The sequence below is a fragment of the Denticeps clupeoides genome, chromosome 17, assembly GCF_900700375.1.
Source record: "Denticeps clupeoides chromosome 17, fDenClu1.1, whole genome shotgun sequence".
Lineage (NCBI taxonomy): Eukaryota > Metazoa > Chordata > Actinopteri > Clupeiformes > Denticipitidae > Denticeps > Denticeps clupeoides.
The window spans coordinates 7733213-7751676 of NC_041723.1; the positions used below are offsets into that span (position 1 = coordinate 7733213).

Genomic DNA, 18464 nt, shown 5'->3' on the forward strand with positions numbered 1-18464 from the left:
TGTTGTCTGTCTTTTATTCCCACTGAAAACAAACATTACAGATTCACAGTCGGTCTAGATTTTATTCACATGATTGCTCTGTTATTTCACAACTGTGAACAGTTCTTCATTGTACCATTTTATTTAAGCATAAATACAACAGTGCAGCAAATAATTATTTCTTACTTAGAATCCAACATCCACAAACCACATATATTTGCTACACAAGCACAAAAATAAAAGGGACCAGCAGTAGGAAAATAGTTCATTTGCACGATGGCAGTAGTTCTTACATCAAGGCACGTTCTTGGTCCAGGCATACACGTTTGCAATAAGTAGGTTTATCAGTGCAGAGTCACATAAGTAGACAAGCTCTTATTGCTTAGTTTTTAAAAGAACCTTTTGTCTTTGGAGAGAGCTGCAGCTCTCTGAGTGTTTGCATAATCAAAGTGCATGGCTTTAATACAACTAGAGCAGTTCACCAGAGCATTTTAGTTACTGCTGCAGTAACGAAGAGTCATGACAGTAAATATAGTTTGTAAAAGTTGCTTCCTCGGCTGCTCCTTTCACCTACATTCGGATCTGCTTCATCAGACAGGCGAGTGATGCGACACTCTCCCTTATCTTGGCCTCCTCCTCCTGGTCGAGGGACAAGCCGGCCAGGCGAGTGGACCCCGATGCCCCCAGAGCACAGGGCAGGCTGAGGAACACTTCCACGCCGATGCCGCCCCAGCCCTGGACAGACACACACATGCAGTTCCAACGGCAACACGGGCTGCATCTTCTGTTAAATAAACAACTCGACGCGTGACATTTTAAGAACTTGGAATGTGCATTCACACAGACGGCATGCTTGCGTCATGTGACACGCCAAAAATGTCTCCTCCCCGAGGTGGCATACGCGCGCGTACCTGAGCCAGCGTAGAAACGGAGTGGGTCTTCCTGAGGTCTGTGATGATGCTGTGTGTGATATCTGCAACAGACAGTCCCACCGACCAGGACCTCTGGCCTCGACTCTTTAGTATCTCAAAGCCCCTGATGAAATGGACAGGCCGATTGGTTATTTCTAACATACCATCCAAAGCCTAAATACATGATGTAACTGTACATTTTAGGTCAAATAAATGTAATTGTAATTTTCATTTTACCACATATTTGTGTCACCTGTCTATTATTGGCCTGGTGGAACTGGTCACTGGGGTTAACTCAGGAAACTGGCCCGTGCCTGGTTTTATCAAACTCCACACGCCAACTGCAATATAAAATATGCATACATGCACCATTCTTTCATTTGCCCAACCCACTTGAGCCCGAAGCAGGTTCCAGATCAGATCCAATCACCTTTGTTGTCAGAAAGTTCTCCTATCACCCAGGGCTGCTTGCCAGCGCTGCTGGCCACCAGGGCCATGCCGACGATGTGCTGAAGCCTCTCGGAGTCCAGGTTACAGCCCATGCCGATCACGTGAGTCGGAGGCAGGCCGCTCTGTCTCCACGCCACGTGGGTCATGATGTCCACTGCGCGACAAAACCAGGAGCCACAATCAAAACCCTGGACACAGTTCTCAAACATTTTTATCCCTGGTGGTGTTTAAAAAAAATAATAATAATAATAATTCCTCATAATTGTTACTTACTCGCGCACCTTTTTTGTGTGAAGTGACACAACGAAATGTGTCCTCTGCTTTTAACCATCACCCTTGGTGAGCAGCGGGCAGCCATGACCGGCGCCCGGGGAACTGCTTTGCTCACCTTGGCGGATCGGGATTCGGCAACCTTCCGGTTACGGCGCCGCTTCCTTCACCGCTAGGCGGCCACTGTCCCCCACCATGATGACTGAAGTGTGTGTGCAACGTACCCGGCTGAGAGGCGACGAGTAGCACGGCGTTTGGGCTGAACTGGGCCAGAGCTGGGATAATTCTTCTGTACAGGTCTACGTTAGTTTGAACCACGCCCACGTAAGACTGGTCATTGCTCCAAGCGTTCGCGGTCACTACGATCACCTTAGACCCAGATGAGGCCGACAGATCTACAGAGAGATCGATTAAAAAAAAACAAAAAATAGTATTAATAAAAAAAAAACGACAGAGCAAATTCCACAAAATGTCTCATAGAAGACCCGCTGGCCTCTTCCGCGGTTTTCACCTTTCGAGATTTCCACTTTTGGCAAAGTGAAAATTTCCAGGTCGGCCGTCCCCGACTTGGTTGAACTCTCCGGAATGTCAATCAAAACCAGTCGGTCCACACTTCCCTACAACAAAAGACGGTGAGGGCGCGTGTCTGAAGCTGCATTCGTGAGAACTGACGCGCTGAGAACGTAACAGCAGAAGTTCCGGACGTTACCTTGGCCAATAGAGCCATCACAGACGCCAATCCCAAATCCCCACTGCCAACCACGCTAACTTTGTTCAGCGGTTGATCCAACTTGTTTGAACCTTTTAGACGAGATTAAACAATCGGTTATTTGCACATTTTACCTGCAACGAGCAGCGCACTAATGAACTCACCTTCGTTCATCTTTAAGTTAGAAACAAAAGCAAGCAGATCATTGGGGTCTTCGGCTGTTGGCTTGGCGCTCAGCGGAGGATCGTCTTCAAACTTCGCAATCATCTCATCCAGCAGGCCGTTCACCGTAGACTTGGGCTGGTGGGTTTCATGAGAACACGCGTGAGAACCAGGCCCTCGCACAGCCGCCTGGGAAAGCGTCACGTGGCCAGCGTTCTTACGTGGTCCCAGTTATGAAGGCCGGGCAGGTAGATCCGACCGCGTCCATCCACGTGCTTCCCTTCCCGGACGTCCATGTTGGGAGTGGGTCTCAACGTGCAGATAGGGGGAGTGAACGGGAAGGACTCCAGCAGCCATAGTTGGATGGGCAAGTTGTATGTCCTCCCTACAAACACACGCAGACGCCCATGATTTTGTCCGACGCCAAGAGCACCCACCCATCCATCTCCATGCTCTCACCCTGATAGTTAACTGGGATGTTTCCAATCAGCTTCAACAGGTCCTTTTGCAAGTTGTCAGTACACGCTGGGGAAGAGAGGAAGAAAAAAAAACCTTCATATGTCATCACACCAACATTAGAATAGGGTGGTAGTAGCCCAGTGGGTAACACACTCGCCTATGAACCAGAAGACCCAGGTTCAAATCCCACTTACTACCATTGTTTCCCTGAGCAAGACACTCAACCCTGAGTGTCTCCAGGGGGGGACTGTCCCTGTAACTACTGATTGTAAGTCACTCTGGATAAATGCTGTAAATGTAAATGTAGGACCATACATTCTACTCTACATTTACATTTAAGGCCCTTATCCAGAGCGGCTTACCATCGATGAAGTGATCAGTTCTGGTTCATTAGGACCCTCAACGATGAATACAATCTTTTTATTCACTCTTGTTGTAGATTCTGTACATAAGTTAGACAGTGAGAAGTTTACAAGTTAATCTAAATATTCTGTAGAGCTGCCGTTTGAAAATACTCAGTGACTGAGCTGTTCTGACCTCGAGGGGAAGTTCATTCCACCACCGAGAGGCCAAGACGGAGAAGAGTCTAGATGAATGTCTTCCTTTTACCTTCAGAGATGGAGGGACCAGGCGAGCAGTACTGGAGGCTCGGAGTAAACGAGGTGCAGTGCGAGGTGTAATAAGGGCTGTGAGGTAGGATGGTGCTACTCCATGTTTGGCTTTGTAGGCCAGCATCAGTATTTTGAACCTGAAGCATGCAGCTACTGGGAGCCAGTGGAGGGAACGTAGCAGAGGGGTGGTGTGGGAGAATTTGGGAAGGTTGAAGATCACTAAATCCCACTAAATCCCAGCGTTGAATCTACTCACTGTACGAATCGACCACGGGCTTCACGTCAGGATGGAGCCGGTGCACCTTCTGCAGCTCCTCCACGGCCACATCGCGGAACTTGTACTGCCCGGGCAAATAAAACACATTTAACATGCAGGATCACGCGTTCGACGTCGACCGCAGCGAGTTGACGACCGGGGAGCAGGTTTAACCGGTACCGCCTTCCGCCCCGAGACGCCGCGTTCTTACTCATCTTACTGGGCACGTTGTTTAAAGAGACCAACCGACCTTGGTCAGCGTCCGTTTAATCGGTTCCGAGCTGAGGTCCATATTCGATCATCGCTCGATCCAGACCGCGGTCTTTCGGAGGAGAGCCTCGATCCGCCCGCAGCGGCGTCGTCCGGGAAGTCAGGACTTCCGTAAACTTCTGCCTGGGATGGGAGGGGCCTGCCGACGCCTACGGCAAGACACTTTGTACAAAATACCTTCAAAAGAGCGTTTCTAATATTCAGCTCAGAAATTTCCCGAAATCCGAATTTTGTGAAATTACAGCCGAATGACAGCGGTACAAAATGAAGGACTTCACGAAACTGATTGTAATTCGCTCTGGATAAATGCTGTAAATAAAATGTTTTCGTGACAATTTTTGTGCCACCGTGTAAACGTCGTTGATGGCGGAAAAGCACCTAAACGTACACTGCTTTAAAACTGGCGTAAACAATGTCTGTTTCTGTCAAACTAGTCTAAAAGACCAACATTAAGCGTTACAATAACTAAGACATTAAGCGTTAATTTTAACTAAGACATGTCAGTGATGTTTGGAGTGATGTGACTAATAAATTAGTACCATATAGCAATACGTATTTTAGCAAGAAACTATTTTCACCGAGGACGCCCCCCCAACAATCTGTACACATAGTCGTTAATGAAATAAATAAATAAAAATGATAATAAACCACAGTCTGGACACCAAGTTCTGTCAAAATCACTTTAACAAGAAATATGCCACACAGTCCAGGCAGTGTTCTTCTGACCATAATTAAATAATAAGTAATAACATTACAATTCAGTCTATCTTTGACCAAAACATGGTCATTATTCAAACAAATGCAGCTCATGTCCACAATGTAAGGCAGTCAAGTTCACAATACTATTGGTAGAAAAATGGTATCTGGATATTTCATCATATTTTATTCTCTGTGCAGCTCTCTGTACTAAAGTTGGGTTTGTGGTAGTGCAAATCTGCCCCTTTCCTGGGATTTCGTATAAATAAATGTAATAATGGGACCAGCGCCTGACTTCATCCAGCCTCATTTTGCATTTCACTCTCTAAATAGCTCATATAACAAAAGTTCAGCATCTTTAAACTTTTCTTCGCTTGGCTTTCATTGCTAGTTTCTGTTTCCTCTCCTCTTCCTCCAAACGCATGTCTTCTTCATCCTCCTTGATGCCCAAGCGTAAACTGAAGCAGAGAAAGAAAAAAAGGTGTTAAAAGTTGACAGAGCAGTCCAGGCTGAAGTCTGCGTTGCTCTGTACATGAACACTATTCCACTTCCGGATCCTTGAGTGCAGCTCAGGGGAGAGACAGTCGTCTCTTACCTCTGCGCTTCTTCTTTCTGTTGGTCCTTCCAGCTGCTCTCCATGAATTTCAACGCATAGTCACTCTCATCTTTGTACCTAACACAGGGGTCATGGTGAGAACCTAATCCACTTAAATATATGTTAACTACACGAACGTCGGCAACAATCAAAATTCCGGTATGGTTCAGGTTGGCGTGCTGTAAAGCAAAATGATTATTGTATTGTACATACCTGCTCCGATCATAACCAAAGATCTCCCTGATGTGTTTGGAAATTTCTTCTTGCTCTTCTCCTTCATCGTCAATGAAGTCATCCATCTCTGGGTCATATTCATCTTCGTCATCATAACGCCGCTTGTATGCGGACGTTATTGGTGGCAGCATGGGACCTGTGGGGCAAGGACACAGCCACAGGTTCAAACCCCACTACAATTGTGTCCCTGAGCTAGACACTTGACCCTGAGTGTCTACGGAAAGACTGTCCCTGTAACTACTGTCACTCTGGATAAGAGCATCTGATAAATGTTTTAGTATGGGGCAAAAAAAGCTACATTTAACGAATTATGATGCATAATGTTCCATCACAAAAGTTTGTTCTACCTGGAGGCCTCATCATAGGCCGGGGTCCTTGAGGCCCAGGTTGCACTCCAGGTCTGGGTGCCATGCCAGGTCTGGGTGCCATGCCAGGTCTGGGTGCCATGCCAGGTCTGGGTGCCATGCCAGGTCTGGGTGTATAGTTCTTGGATGAAATGGTCTCTGCCACCACAGTGCACCTGGGTCGTCCAGGACCCAGGTCCAGGCTACTGACTGGCCTCATAGGGACCCCACCAGCAGGCCTACCATTAGTTACAGGTCTGACACCTCCACTGCCAGGACCTGGGCGGCCCTGTAGACTGTTTCCTGGTCTCTGCTGTGGTGTACCTTGCTTTGGAAGAGCACTGGTTGCGGGTCGCGTCAGGCCATTACTACCTGGCCGAGGGGCACTCGGCCGCAGCTGCTCTCCCTTCCCAGGCTTGGAGTACAATGAAAACCCTCCCTTTTCAGAACTGCCCTGACTGGGTCTTGGCTGGCCAAATATCTTCTGCGGTCCTTGGCTCTGAGCTGGCCTGGCAGGAGCTGAACTAGGTGCAGGACGAGTGCCGGAGGACCCCGACTTCCCTGACTGAAACGGATGGTTCCCTTTCTTAGGGATAAGGTCACTTGCTGTGCTGGGTTTCTGGTTTGGCAAAGGTCTGGATGCAGACTGCTTGTTGGAGACCTGGGCGCCACCTTTCATAGCAGCTTTGCCACTTAAGGCACCTGAAGATCTGGGTGTAGATCCAGGCCTGCCCACAGGAGGCGGCTTGGCAGAACTTGGCATTTGTTCCCTAAACTTTGGCTTTTTGCTGCTCTCACATGAAGGCTTTTCAGAGTGGGATCTGTGCGATTTCATATTCTTGCCATTTTCTGGCAGGCTTTTCCTATGTGAGCTTGTGCTAGACGAGGGCTTGCTAGCTCTCTCCTGCCTGTCCTCCTTCCCCCGGTCCTGCCTTTTGGCTTTACGCTCTATCTCCAGCTCTCTGATTTCCTCGGCAGTCCTAAGACGCTCTTCGCTCCTTTTTACCGACTTCATCTCTACTGGTTCAAACTGCTTTTTATGCGCCAGCTTTAGCAAGTCAGCAAAGTTCATGGTTGGAGGCGCCGGCCTTGCCGTTCCACTCTGCTTCTTAGAGGTTTTGCTGGCCTCGATGCTAAAGCGGGGCTGCTGCTGCTGCTGCACAAACTCCTCTTCCTCCGACCCGGAGTCGGTTGCCGCGTACTCGTAGTTGTCCTCGTCGTCGCCAGGGTCCGACATCCTTGAATGGTCGTCCGTCTTCTCTCCTTTTGACCCTCTCTTCTTGGGTTGGTCCAGCAGCGGGATGCCGTTGTAGCCTTTGAAGTTGTCCTTGGTCCGCGAGGCCATGGCACGGGCTTTCCGGTCGGACTTCAGCTCCACTCTTTTGGCGATCAGCTCTTCTTTTTGCTTTTTGCTCTGCAGTTCTAGCCAGAACAGATCAGCAAATTAGACAAATGAAAGCCATACAAATGCCCACAGTGCTCAGTTCCTTACCTTTCTTCTTCTTCTCCACCTCCTGCTTCCTCAGAAAGGCCTGCACAGCCGCTGAATTTACACCTTTCACTTTAGGATCTCTTTTGGGAGGGCCAGCCTGTAAGCTGTACCGCTTTTGCTGTCAAAAAACAAAAAAACAATACTGAATTTCAGACGTTTCGACGACGCATCTTAAATCTGTGACTAGCCAAACCCTTTCAGACCACAGGAAAATAAAACTAAAAAAAAAAAAAAAAAACCTACTCACCGGTACGTTGCCGAGACCCTGGTTTTGGGACGCGATGGACAGCACGTTTTCGAAATCCATGCTGGCGAGGCGCGTCCTTATCCGGCCGGGCTGCGACAAACCTCTCCGCGTCGACGCTTACGAGAACACGAAGCAGCTGACGAAGGCAGCTCAGGTGCGGATCATTGAACGCCTTGACCCGCGTCGCCTTGGTCGCGACGGAGCCCGTGCCACGGAAACGGCGACACGGTCCTAAATCCGCTAGCTTAGCCGTCGCCAGTAAAACGCTGCGCCGAAACGTCGGCGGAATCCGGCGCGGCTCGAGCTGGCAGTCGGGTCCGACCGACGGCGGCGCCGCGAACGTTCGAAGCACGTCGGTGTCGGGAGAACGGCCGCGACGGCTACGCAAAAACGCCGAGGGAACAGCCGACAGCTGCTGGCTGACAAGCGTCGGCGGCCGATGGCGATTTAACCCGCGACATCCGGTTCAGCTCGACACGTGGTTTCCGCCTCAACGCGGAACGGCTTTCACGCCGCTAGATGGCGGCAGCGTTCGCTTCTGTTCGGAAGACATAAAAAGGACTTTTTCTCTAATCTAATCCTACTTCACACTGTCAAAAAGCAACGTTAAACATTAAACGTTTTAATGTTTCATTTTTATAGATTGCGACCTCATTACCCAGAAGGCAATTCCTGTTCTCGCGGTGAATTTAATTTCACACAGAAATGACAATTAAATAAGAGTATCAAAAAGTAGAAATAGAAAAAATAGCGTCACAGGCAAACAACGCACGCATAAACACATAAAGAGTCCACATAAGAGTATACTCAGGTATTTTCATATGTATATATTTTAATATTTTATTTACTTTATTGTCATTGTATGCCAAGCAAGCATTTGAAGTGATCCAAATAATTGACATGCATACTTAAGACAACACTAAACACAGACTACTTGCAGTAAATTTTTGATTACAATATGCACTACATAAAAAGCACTCAAATTAAGCACAAGAAAGCACAGCAGCGTCTTTACTTCCTCCGCAAACTTAGAAGAGCAAGAGCACCAGCCCCCATCATGCACACATTCTACCGAGGAACCATCGAGAGCATCCTGTCTAGCTGCATCACTGTGTGGTTTGGAGCCTGCAATGCGTCCTGCCAAAAAACTCTCCAACGCATAGTCAGAGCAGCTGAGAGAATCTTCGGTGTCCCTCTCCCCTCCCTCCAAGACATCTACAGCACACGCCTCAACAAGAAAGCCCTCGGCATAGCAGCTGATCCCACCCACCCAATGCAAACCTTCTTCAGCCTGCTGCCATCAGGGAGGAGACTGCGGAGTCTCCAGGCCAGGACCAGCAGACTGAAGGACAGCTTCACCCATCAGGCTGTCAGGAATCTCAACTCCCTCCCGGCTCTGCCCCCACTCCCCTCACTCCCCTCTTCTGCTCCACAAACTTTCTGAACCCTAACACACACAAACTGACCATGCACCAGTCACTCTGTGCAGCTCTGGTCTGCCAACTACCTCACTTGTCACTTCGTCACTTTAAAACTTACCTCTGTTGCACTACATGGTTTTGCACTCTCCACCATGTGCCCTTATTTGTATATGGTGTTTTTAAAATTGTATATTGTGTTTTTTTTTTAATTGTATTTATACTTTGTATTCAATGTTACTGTTACTGATTTTGTATTTAATGTTACTTGTATGGGTCAGAGAGTAACGTAATTTCAATTCTCTGCATGTCCTGTACATGTGGCAGAATTGACAATAAAGCTGACTTGACTTGATTAATTAAGATTTCACCGGTACGTTAAAAAAAAAAAAAGCCTTGACATCGCTCTTTCTCTAATGGCAATGCGTTGCAACATCACATCAATTGAAAGTGAAGTGATCATAAGGCCAGACATACATCGGAGGGCCCGTAAAGCCAAAATAAACATTAGCCATCTGCTTCTATCTGTGTCAGCTAGCACGTTGTAAACCCCGCCCATAAAAAGGGTGTCGGCACTGGCGGTCCTCGCTTCCGATTGGGCCGGCCGGCTCTTTAGGCGTCTGGCCACGCCCACAGACATCCGACTTGTCTCCGCCCCTTTGACGATGGCCTGCCCCGGACGAGCGACAAAAACAATTCGCGATATAAAGCCTCGGATGCGGCTGCACCGTAACAGCGCGCAGTAAAACGCCGAGCCGAAGAGCAGCGGGGGAATACTCGGTTCCAGGAAGTTCCGGACATGGTTTCCCCCGTCACGGTGGTAAGCTCGAGCTTTTTATTACCTTTCCTTTTTCTTTTTTTACATGAGTGCGATGGTAAAAATCTAATGGAGGCAATTTACTCGCGCCGTGATGCAGGAACTGTCACGCCGGCCCTGCTCGACGTGTTCAGACGTGAAGGCGACACCTCACGCGAACCGGAATAAAGAGCGCAGGTGCGCGTTGTCGTCGGTCCCCTGTCCGGTAAACAGTCATCCACGTGACCCACGGAGCGTCCTCGTCCTCGGCCGGGGCGTCGAAATGCGTCCCTCTCTGGAACGATGCTCTTGTTTCGCGGTCGCGTCTGAGGCGGCTTGTTCGTGCTTTCAGCCGATCTGTGACGGTCGTTTTCCCGAAACCCCCACAGCGTCCATCGCTGTCGCATTGTCGCTTCGTCCACAAAGCCTTTCCAGAAGGGAACCCCGTCATGTGATGATGACCTTTATTACCCAGCAGGGGCCAGAAACCTGTTTTTTTATCTGGACAGGTTAGGAAACATTGACATTTACAGCATTTATCAGACGCCTTATCCAGAGCGACTTACAATCAGTAGTTACAGGGACAGTCCCCCCCCTGGAGACACTCGGGGTCACAATGGTAGTAAGTGGGATTTGAACCTGGGTCTTCTGGTTCACAGGCGAGTGTGTTACCCACTAGGCTTCTACCACCCCGGAGGGGAAACAGGAAAAAAGGTCGCCATGGGTTACCATGTACATCCAACAGCGTTTGGCTCTACAGGCGTAACTTGTCTACTCTGTCGGTCACAGGACCAGAGAGGTTTAATAAGGAGGATGTTGAGAAATGGTGACGTGTTTGTTATTAATGCACAGGTCGCAGATCGAGCCAGGCGGGCTGCACTTTTGAGTCCTCAGCACCGTTTTGATGGTGGGACGCACAGGACTGGGTGTCCTTGGGCTGAAAGGCCGCTGTGCTGGCGCAGACTGATCGGCGAATGGAGATGGACCACGGGGCTCCATCTGACAGTGAAATATCAGGTTTTATAGACTTGCTGACATAAGACATTGTTGTGACAGCGACGTAATGGTTCGCATTAATGATTAAAACGGGTTTCGTTTAGAGCAAAGGCCTTTCGGTGTCTTTGTAATTAGTCACCAGATGAAGTTTTAAGTTAACCATGTCACATGTGTTCCCTCCTTGTTCTTGTCATTGACCTGTCGGGACAGCAAATGGCTGTGAAAGCCAGTGGAGGAAGTCGCTGGAACAATGTGCCGATTCATAGTTAGCTGAGCTCGGCTGTTATAGAACCGCTCTTGGGTCGAAAACGGGAACACGTCTTACGGAATCAGCGCTACGTGAACAAAATGATAATGCATCTCACGCATTCGCAGAGCCCCATGCAGGACGACCATCTTACGAGGTCAGCTCTTACGGTTTCCCGCCAGCCCATTTTGACCCCGCGAAGAATCCTTATCCGCTTTCTACCTATCTGATGCATGTCCGTGCGAGTGAACGCGATTTCACTTTGCCTGACGACCTGGCCTCGTGCATCCGAGGTCGGCCGAGCCTGTTCCATCGTCCTGCTGCGTAATTTAACTCTGGGGCTTTATAACTGCACTAGTGCAGCGGGACCCACTGGTTCCTGCCTTCATTGTCTCTTGGGCCGAGATGAAGCTGAACGGTCCAGATGGGATTTTTTTTTGTTTTTTTTCTTTCGTATTCAGCATGCGAGAGAGAGAGAGAGCGAGAGAGATTTTGGAAACGTAAGAGTTTTCCACTTCAACCTTCACTTCCTTTGGGGAAGTGACCCGTGTCACAGTTTCCAAAGCTGTCTGAGTCCTGAATGTACGGTTCTAGACAACAGCTATATTTATCCACCCAATCACATTTCACAATTTCACTAAAAATACATTTCCTGCAACAACATTTCACGTCTCAGCCAATGAAGTTAGATGTTAAATGTACCCTGTATGTTACCTGGAATGCTGCGAGTTTAATGTTGAGGAGAAGATGGTAATAAGGTGGCCCGCTTGTTTGCAGGTGAAGAGCGAAGGCCCGAAGCTGGTGCCCTTCTTCAAGGCCACCTGTGTCTACTTTGTTCTCTGGCTGCCCACGTCCAGCCCCTCCTGGTTCAGTGCCCTCATCAAATGTCTCCCCATCTTCTGCCTGTGGGTCTTTCTCTTGGCCCATGGTCTCAGCTTTTTAGTAGCCCACTCCAGTGCCCGGAAGATTCTGGCTGGGCTCATTTTTTCTGCCCTGGGAGACGCCTTTCTGATCTGGCAGGAGCAGGGCTACTTTAGCCATGGTGAGTTGATCTATTGCTTTAATTTAAAAGTATGTGATAGAGTGTAGTTTCCTAAAGTTATGCACTCAACTTATAAGCATTTTATAAGCATTTTAAAGTACAAATATTTTTACTAATGATTTGTACAATATGTTTTTTTTAGGGCAAAATGAAACATTTAATTAATGTAGGTCACATTTAGTGACCTTGATGCTGATATGGCACAACATCATGGGCACTATTTTCAATCTGGTGCTTGAAGATGTTGTCATTGTGATACACTGCAGCACAGCACATGGTGACACAACGAAACGTGTCCTCTGCTTTTAACCATCACCCTTGGTGAGCAGTGGGCAGCCATGACAGACGCCCGGGGAGCATGCTCTGGGTCACAGAATGGCATGCTTAGTTTATCTTCTTCAAGATACTGATATGTATCAAGTGGTTCTTTCTTGTTTTATCTGTTTATGTAAATCCTGAGGATGCCTCTGTTCTTTATTGAACAAGCCCCGCGCTTAATACCAGTTTGAAAATAGTCCCATGCCTAATTTATAATTTTATTAAAGTGCCATCTTTGGTTACGGTAGTGGTTATCTGTGGTCTTGATTCAAATAAAAAAATATGCCACCTCGAAAAAAAAAAAAAGCAGGTCATTCAGCATTATTCATCTTCCCTTGATTTCCAGGACTTCTGATGTTTGCCATCACCCACATCCTCTACTCCTCTGCCTTTGGCATGAAGCCACTCAACGTGGTGGCAGGCTTCGTCATTGCACTCGTCTCAGCGTTCACGTATTCGCTCCTGTACCCTTACCTGTCAGGCCCCTTCACATACCTGGTGGCAGTCTACATCGGCCTCATTGCCTTCATGGGGTGGAGGGCCATCGCTGGTGTGCAGCTGGCCAATGACCTGTGGACGTGGACCAAGCTGTCTGCCTGCCTGGGCGCCGTGCTCTTCATGGTGTCGGACCTCACCATCGCCGTCAACAAGTTCTGCTTCCCCGTGCCGCACTCACGCGCCATCATCATGGCCACCTACTACGCGGCCCAGATGCTGATCGCCCTGTCTGCGGTGGAGTGCCAGGATGCAGACGCCTCGAGGAAACGAGCGTGAGACCCCATCAAAAGCAACGAAAAGAAAACATTCCTCCTAGCCCCTGCACGGCTTCGCCCACCCGAAGGAGGCGGTTGCACATCACTACCACAGCGACGCCTCACCCCTCCTCATCTTCACTTTAGCTTTCTTACTCGGCTGGGTGGGGGGGGGTGAGGCTCATACAGTTCACGTCGGTACATGCTGAGCCCTCCCGGCCCCTGTAAACCCACCACTCATCAGACCTGCATCCACACCTAGACTCCCAGTCTTACGCTCTTTCCTCCCGTGCACAAGGTGTCCGTGCTGTTGCTCCATTGTAGACGAGAAATGCCCCCGTCCCTCTCCCCTGCACTCGTCCGACGGTTCTTTAACAGTCTTCTCAGCAGATGGGCACTTTAAGGGAGCATTGTGCTTCGTTTGTATTGTTCAGGAGCTGGTTTCCTCCTACTTTGAGTGTTTTATAGCAGCACTTTGTGAAAGGGATGTAAAACTACAACTGGCAACATTGATGAAAAAGTCCCACCATCCACCCCTCCTTAACATCTCAGTGTTGTTCGGTGTCATTCAGCAGCATGCGTCTTCAGTTTGGCTTATATGGTGTTTTTGTTTTTATTTTTTTACTTTGTGGATCTGTAAAATGCACACGTGCACACACACACACACACACACACACACACACTGCAAGTGGGGCTCAAAAAATGCTGGACACACAGTCTTAGCACGCACGTCCATACTGGTTCATTGGAAAGGGATACCCAATATCCCAACAGGACACCAAATGGAAAAATACAAATCGTGTTTATAATGAGCAGTGATACAGTTTTTGGAAAAGAAACTACCCGTGACGGCACATTCAGCCCCCCAGAGAGGGTGAAAGGGTAACACAGCAAAAAAAAAAAAAAAAATGTAATATTTCTCTCCTCAGCCGAACCGAAGCTGTACTTTATCTCCGCAGCCATGCCGTGTTCTTATACGTCCCCATTAGTCACGAGACCAGACTGTCACACTTCGGCTTGCCTTTTTCACATCTTGAGTATCGCATATAAATATATGTAATATATATGTAAACATATATCCTGTTTTTGGAAAGAAAAGTGTGTTTTTTTTATAAGTAACCACGGTGGAGCTGGAGCTACTTACAATCTATTTTGTGTTTCTGTCAATGACAGGTTACAGGCTCTCGAAGGCAAATCCAAGAGTCTCCCGGCGGGTGATTGCACAGTTACTTTGAACTGTAACTTAAATGAATTTGGTAAATGTCTATTTTATGAATCTACAGATTGCCTGCTGGTTGTTTGTGCTTTTAAATGCATTCCCATTTGCTTTTATAATGCCTAAATATGAAAAAATGACAATGGTATTTGCTGTTACAGGGATCTAATTTTTTTTTAGTTTATTTGAATTTGTTGTAGTCTTAACATATTTTACCTTTTTTTTTTCCTCTTATGCTTAATAACCTTCAAACTATTATTAACTGATCATTATGTGCAGGTCGTTCATTTGTCATTCTCTTCTGAAAGTAGTCTTAATGTCACATACGTACCCTCAACTAGCAGACTCTGAGCCATTGAGATTCAGCATTAATTATTCATACACTAAAAATAATTAAGGACAGTGATTCAATCATTAAAAAATAAATAAATAAATAAATAAATAAATATATATATATATATATATATATATATTTTTTTTTTTCAACCTGTTTACTCATTGTTAATGAATATGTTGCATTCTGTATGCTGTGCGCATCATGTCACTGGCTGTGACATTTATTTAAGATGCGCAAGGAGCTCATCTACAAAAAAAAAAAGGATCTGCCCTTGTTATGTGTTAAGCCGCTAAATCAAACTCCGATCTGTCAGCGAAACACGGGTGCCGAGGTGGTCACGCTCCAGACCAACTTCCCTGCTAATCTTTCGAGGCGTGTCCTTTCGCTTTCGGGAGACGGTGCTTATTGAACAGTTTCAGATGCCCTTTTCAGTCCCGTGGTTTGAGCTGTCAGCAGAACGGATTTTGGCCTAGTCGGGCTGGAACGTGACTGTCACACGCCTTGTCATCTTTTCGGCAAATCTGCTCCTGTTGTGCTGCTCCTCTGTTTTTAGAGTACCTGTCTATGTGGTCATGTCAGCTGTAATTTTTTTTATTAATTTGTGATACCACTTTAATATTTAGTGCAATATTGTTGTTCAGTTTATTATTAACTAAAATTTCTAATGAGGAAATGTCCCATTTAGCTGGTTTTTGCATTTTATAAGAATTAGATGCACCTTTTCATTTTAATCTATTGCTTTGGATGCCAAAAATGGCATTTAGATCTAAGCATACAATAAATATACTGTGCTTCTTGTCCTGTTTGCAGAAACCTAACCACAATGCAGCGTTAGGGCATTTCGACAAAGGGCTGGTTGCCTTTTTTTGTCCAAATGTAGGTCCAGACAGGGGAACCAGGTTGTGGTGCGGCCCTTTCTGTCTGTTGTGGAAAAGCCGAGCCGAGGACAACAAAGAAGATTCCCTGTCCGCCTCGGCCGGTGAAGGGGAGCCTGATCGCCTTACCTCTCATGTTCCGGCCGGTGTTGTCCTGGCTTTTCTGAATGCTGTGTTGAGGAATGAAGAATGCCCTGTTTGTCAGGGCTTCTTGTTTTATAAGTTTAAGTTTGTAGAAGCAATGCTGTATTTTTTCCTACATATTCAGGATTTAGCCGGCGGATGCAGAACAGAGCTAAGGCATGAGCAAACTAAACGGCCACTTGGGCCTAAAAATCTAATTCCAATTAGGGCTCCATATAGGCCTGGGTGGATGTGCATCATTAGCTGGACGCTGCTGCATCCTCGCACTAGTTTTAACATTGTTCTGTTTGGGCACAGGAACATAGGAATACATTGGACACTAGTTACCAGATTTCCTTACCTTTCTGGAGGACTGCAAAAAAAAAAAAATCATTCATCATGCAAATCATGCTAAATCGTTTTGGATTTGACCATTCAGACCTTTTTCCTATCCTCTTCTTTCAGTGTTGATCTTTAAGCATGAGTGAATTTAATCTGAGAAGGATGAGTAACCATATCCTTCAGTGTTCCCCCCAGTTTGATTCAGTGTCTCAAGATGCGTCATTTTATTTTAGCAAAGGAATTAATCTTCTTGATGTTTAGCTTTTTTTTACACATTTTTGGCAAACAAAATAGTGCTGTTTGCAATGTGTTGAGAACAAATGCTATGTTTTTTTTATTATCTTTGTTATTGAATATGTTGGCATGGTATAATTATGTCTCTTTGTTTGCCTTATTGACCTCCTGTTTTAGTTTGAATTGTCATTGTTACTGTAAGGTAGAATCAGAGGATCATGTTGTTCCTTTCCCTTTAGTGAAAACTGCTATGAATGTGATGAATAGTCTGAATAAATGCAAGTACAATGCAATACGAACCTGTGTCTCTGATGCTGCATCCTTTTACACTAATTGGGTTTGGCTATATGGTTCACAGAACCCGAGAAACAGAAACAGATGTCGCTCCCTATGTACACAGATACTGGGAAAAAAAAGGCCCGTTCTTCAATGAAACAAATGCTACTTTTAATTCAATTCTGACTAAACGGCACAAGAGTGGAAGAATTTAAACAGAAATATATAATGTATGCAGTTCTAAACAAATTTTAGAGATTAAAAGATAACGTTTGGCCGATTTTCTAAAGCAGGAAGCAGAATTATTGCAAAACATTTCAGTGCCTGAAACAAGACCAGATAAAGAGTCAACCCAGATGGGAAAATAACGTTACGTAGATTGTAAGAGAAAAACGTGATATGATGTCATTGTAATGAACAAATTTAATGAACAATTCATGTAATGAACAATTCATTAATGAGTCAATGAACACACGTCCAGTTATTACCATAAATTATGGAAGGTGTCAGAAAAAGCCTCTACCATCTTTTTTCACTTGCCCACCTGGTTTATGTCTGAACCACATCATCCCTTACTGGAACGACGAATTTGCGTCACTCCTACAACACCAGTCAAGGTTTGGCCACACCTACTCTGTTGTGGTTATAAAGACGAAGATCATGGCGCCAGGCACAGGTCCAGCTGGGGCATGTAAGACACCCGGGCACGCTAGATCACTCTCACCTTTTTACTGATAGCCACACCCCAACCCACTTTCACCCCAGACATGCATTTAGACCACACTCGCCGCTAGTCAGTGCCTGGTCTTGCTGGAAAGTATGCTGCCATGCTGCTCTCCACTGTTCAAAACCACTGGAGCATCTTTAGGTTTTTGGGCCTCGTGCCGTGAGTTTTGTTTTGTTTACTTGAAGTTGCATTAACTTTTTTTGTTACCTGCATCAGAGATCTTCGCCTCCATGCTTGTGGTTTTACAAAGATGGAGCCCTTTTGAAAAATCCAACATAAGAAACATATTTAGTATTTTTGTAGCAGGAGAAAGTGACGCATGTTTGAGTTGCCTCATTTTACCTTCATAACTGCTTTGTTCACTATTGTCATATTCAAAAGTTGCTTCATAAGATGCCAAGTAACATGAATGAATGATGAGAAAGTTCTCCAAGAGTGTAAGATTCTGCCATCCCTGCTTTTCAGAAACTCAAATATTCAGCCATTTGACTTGTTTTCTTTCTTTTTCACTTTTTGTTCATTACATAACTGTGTGTGTGTTAATTCATTGTCCTTTGTCTTCCGTTTTGTTCTATAATATGAGGGGCCGTTTAGGAAATATTTCAGACTTTTGTAACACAAACACATGTGAAACACACACACATTCACATATGAAACTGACAAGCATGCATTTATACTACTGAAAACTCGCACATAAAAAACATAAATGATCCAAACCTTTGACATGTTTTGAACGAGCCATTCATTTAGAAAATGTAGGTAATATTTGGTAAAAAGTAATATTTGGAAAAGTATACCCAGTATGTAGATAAAAGGGCATCCTGGAGGTTTGCAGTGTGTAGAACAATAATTCGATTTCTCAGGCAAAAAATTGAACATGCATAATATAAACAAAAGCAATGTTTCTTGCGTTATATACTTGATATTAACATTGGCATTGAGATTTGATTTTACCCCAAAGTAAATCATAGTGGAGAAGATGAATGGATTCATTTAAATTATTTTGCAATAGAATAAATAAAAAAAAAAACAACAACTTCAGAATTGGATGATTTTTATTCTCTGCGTAAGCAAATTAAG

General features: G+C 45.9%; 3 protein-coding genes across 3 annotated transcripts; 1 reads left to right on the forward strand and 2 right to left on the reverse strand.

Annotated features, from left to right (window-relative positions):
• uevld (UEV and lactate/malate dehyrogenase domains) lies at window positions 1-4226 on the reverse strand. The gene is made up of 12 exons (XM_028958215.1): window positions 4058-4226; window positions 3808-3892; window positions 2941-3006; window positions 2703-2866; window positions 2484-2619; window positions 2320-2411; window positions 2122-2227; window positions 1835-2005; window positions 1321-1494; window positions 1144-1231; window positions 891-1014; window positions 1-714 (listed from the first exon to the last, which is right to left on the reverse strand). Exons 1-12 carry the CDS (start codon window positions 4097-4099, stop codon window positions 550-552), a joined length of 1413 nt encoding a protein of 470 aa, XP_028814048.1. The 5' UTR covers window positions 4100-4226; the 3' UTR covers window positions 1-549.
• Window positions 4227-4743: 517 nt separating this feature from the next.
• spty2d1 (SPT2 chromatin protein domain containing 1) lies at window positions 4744-8144 on the reverse strand. The gene is made up of 6 exons (XM_028959014.1): window positions 7686-8144; window positions 7439-7556; window positions 5950-7368; window positions 5582-5738; window positions 5369-5446; window positions 4744-5231 (listed from the first exon to the last, which is right to left on the reverse strand). The coding sequence occupies exons 1-6, from the start codon at window positions 7743-7745 to the stop codon at window positions 5132-5134; spliced, it is 1932 nt and encodes a 643-aa protein (XP_028814847.1). The 5' UTR covers window positions 7746-8144; the 3' UTR covers window positions 4744-5131.
• Window positions 8145-9758: 1614 nt separating this feature from the next.
• Window positions 9759-14195, forward strand: tmem86a (transmembrane protein 86A). Its single transcript, XM_028959015.1, has 3 exons — window positions 9759-9923; window positions 11920-12184; window positions 12849-14195. Exons 1-3 carry the CDS (start codon window positions 9903-9905, stop codon window positions 13274-13276), a joined length of 714 nt encoding a protein of 237 aa, XP_028814848.1. The 5' UTR covers window positions 9759-9902; the 3' UTR covers window positions 13277-14195.
• Window positions 14196-18464: the final 4269 nt, after the last annotated feature.

Coding starts and splice junctions, on each gene's coding strand:
- uevld (XM_028958215.1), bottom strand. CDS start 4,099: ATGGACCTCAGCTCGGAACCGATTAAACGGACGCTGACCAAG. Junction 2,867..2,940: donor CATCCCAGTTAACTATCAGG/GTGAGAGCATGG, acceptor GTGTGTTTGTAG/GGAGGACATACAACTTGCCC. Junction 2,412..2,483: donor TAACTTAAAGATGAACGAAG/GTGAGTTCATTA, acceptor CTCGTCTAAAAG/GTTCAAACAAGTTGGATCAA.
- tmem86a (XM_028959015.1), top strand. CDS start 9,903: ATGGTTTCCCCCGTCACGGTG. Junction 9,924..11,919: donor TGGTTTCCCCCGTCACGGTG/GTAAGCTCGAGC, acceptor GCTTGTTTGCAG/GTGAAGAGCGAAGGCCCGAA. Junction 12,185..12,848: donor GCAGGGCTACTTTAGCCATG/GTGAGTTGATCT, acceptor CTTGATTTCCAG/GACTTCTGATGTTTGCCATC.
- spty2d1 (XM_028959014.1), bottom strand. CDS start 7,745: ATGGATTTCGAAAACGTGCTGTCCATCGCGTCCCAAAACCAGGGTCTC. Junction 5,739..5,949: donor GCCTATGATGAGGCCTCCAG/GTAGAACAAACT, acceptor CTTGCCCCACAG/GTCCCATGCTGCCACCAATA. Junction 5,447..5,581: donor TTTGGTTATGATCGGAGCAG/GTATGTACAATA, acceptor CCCCTGTGTTAG/GTACAAAGATGAGAGTGACT.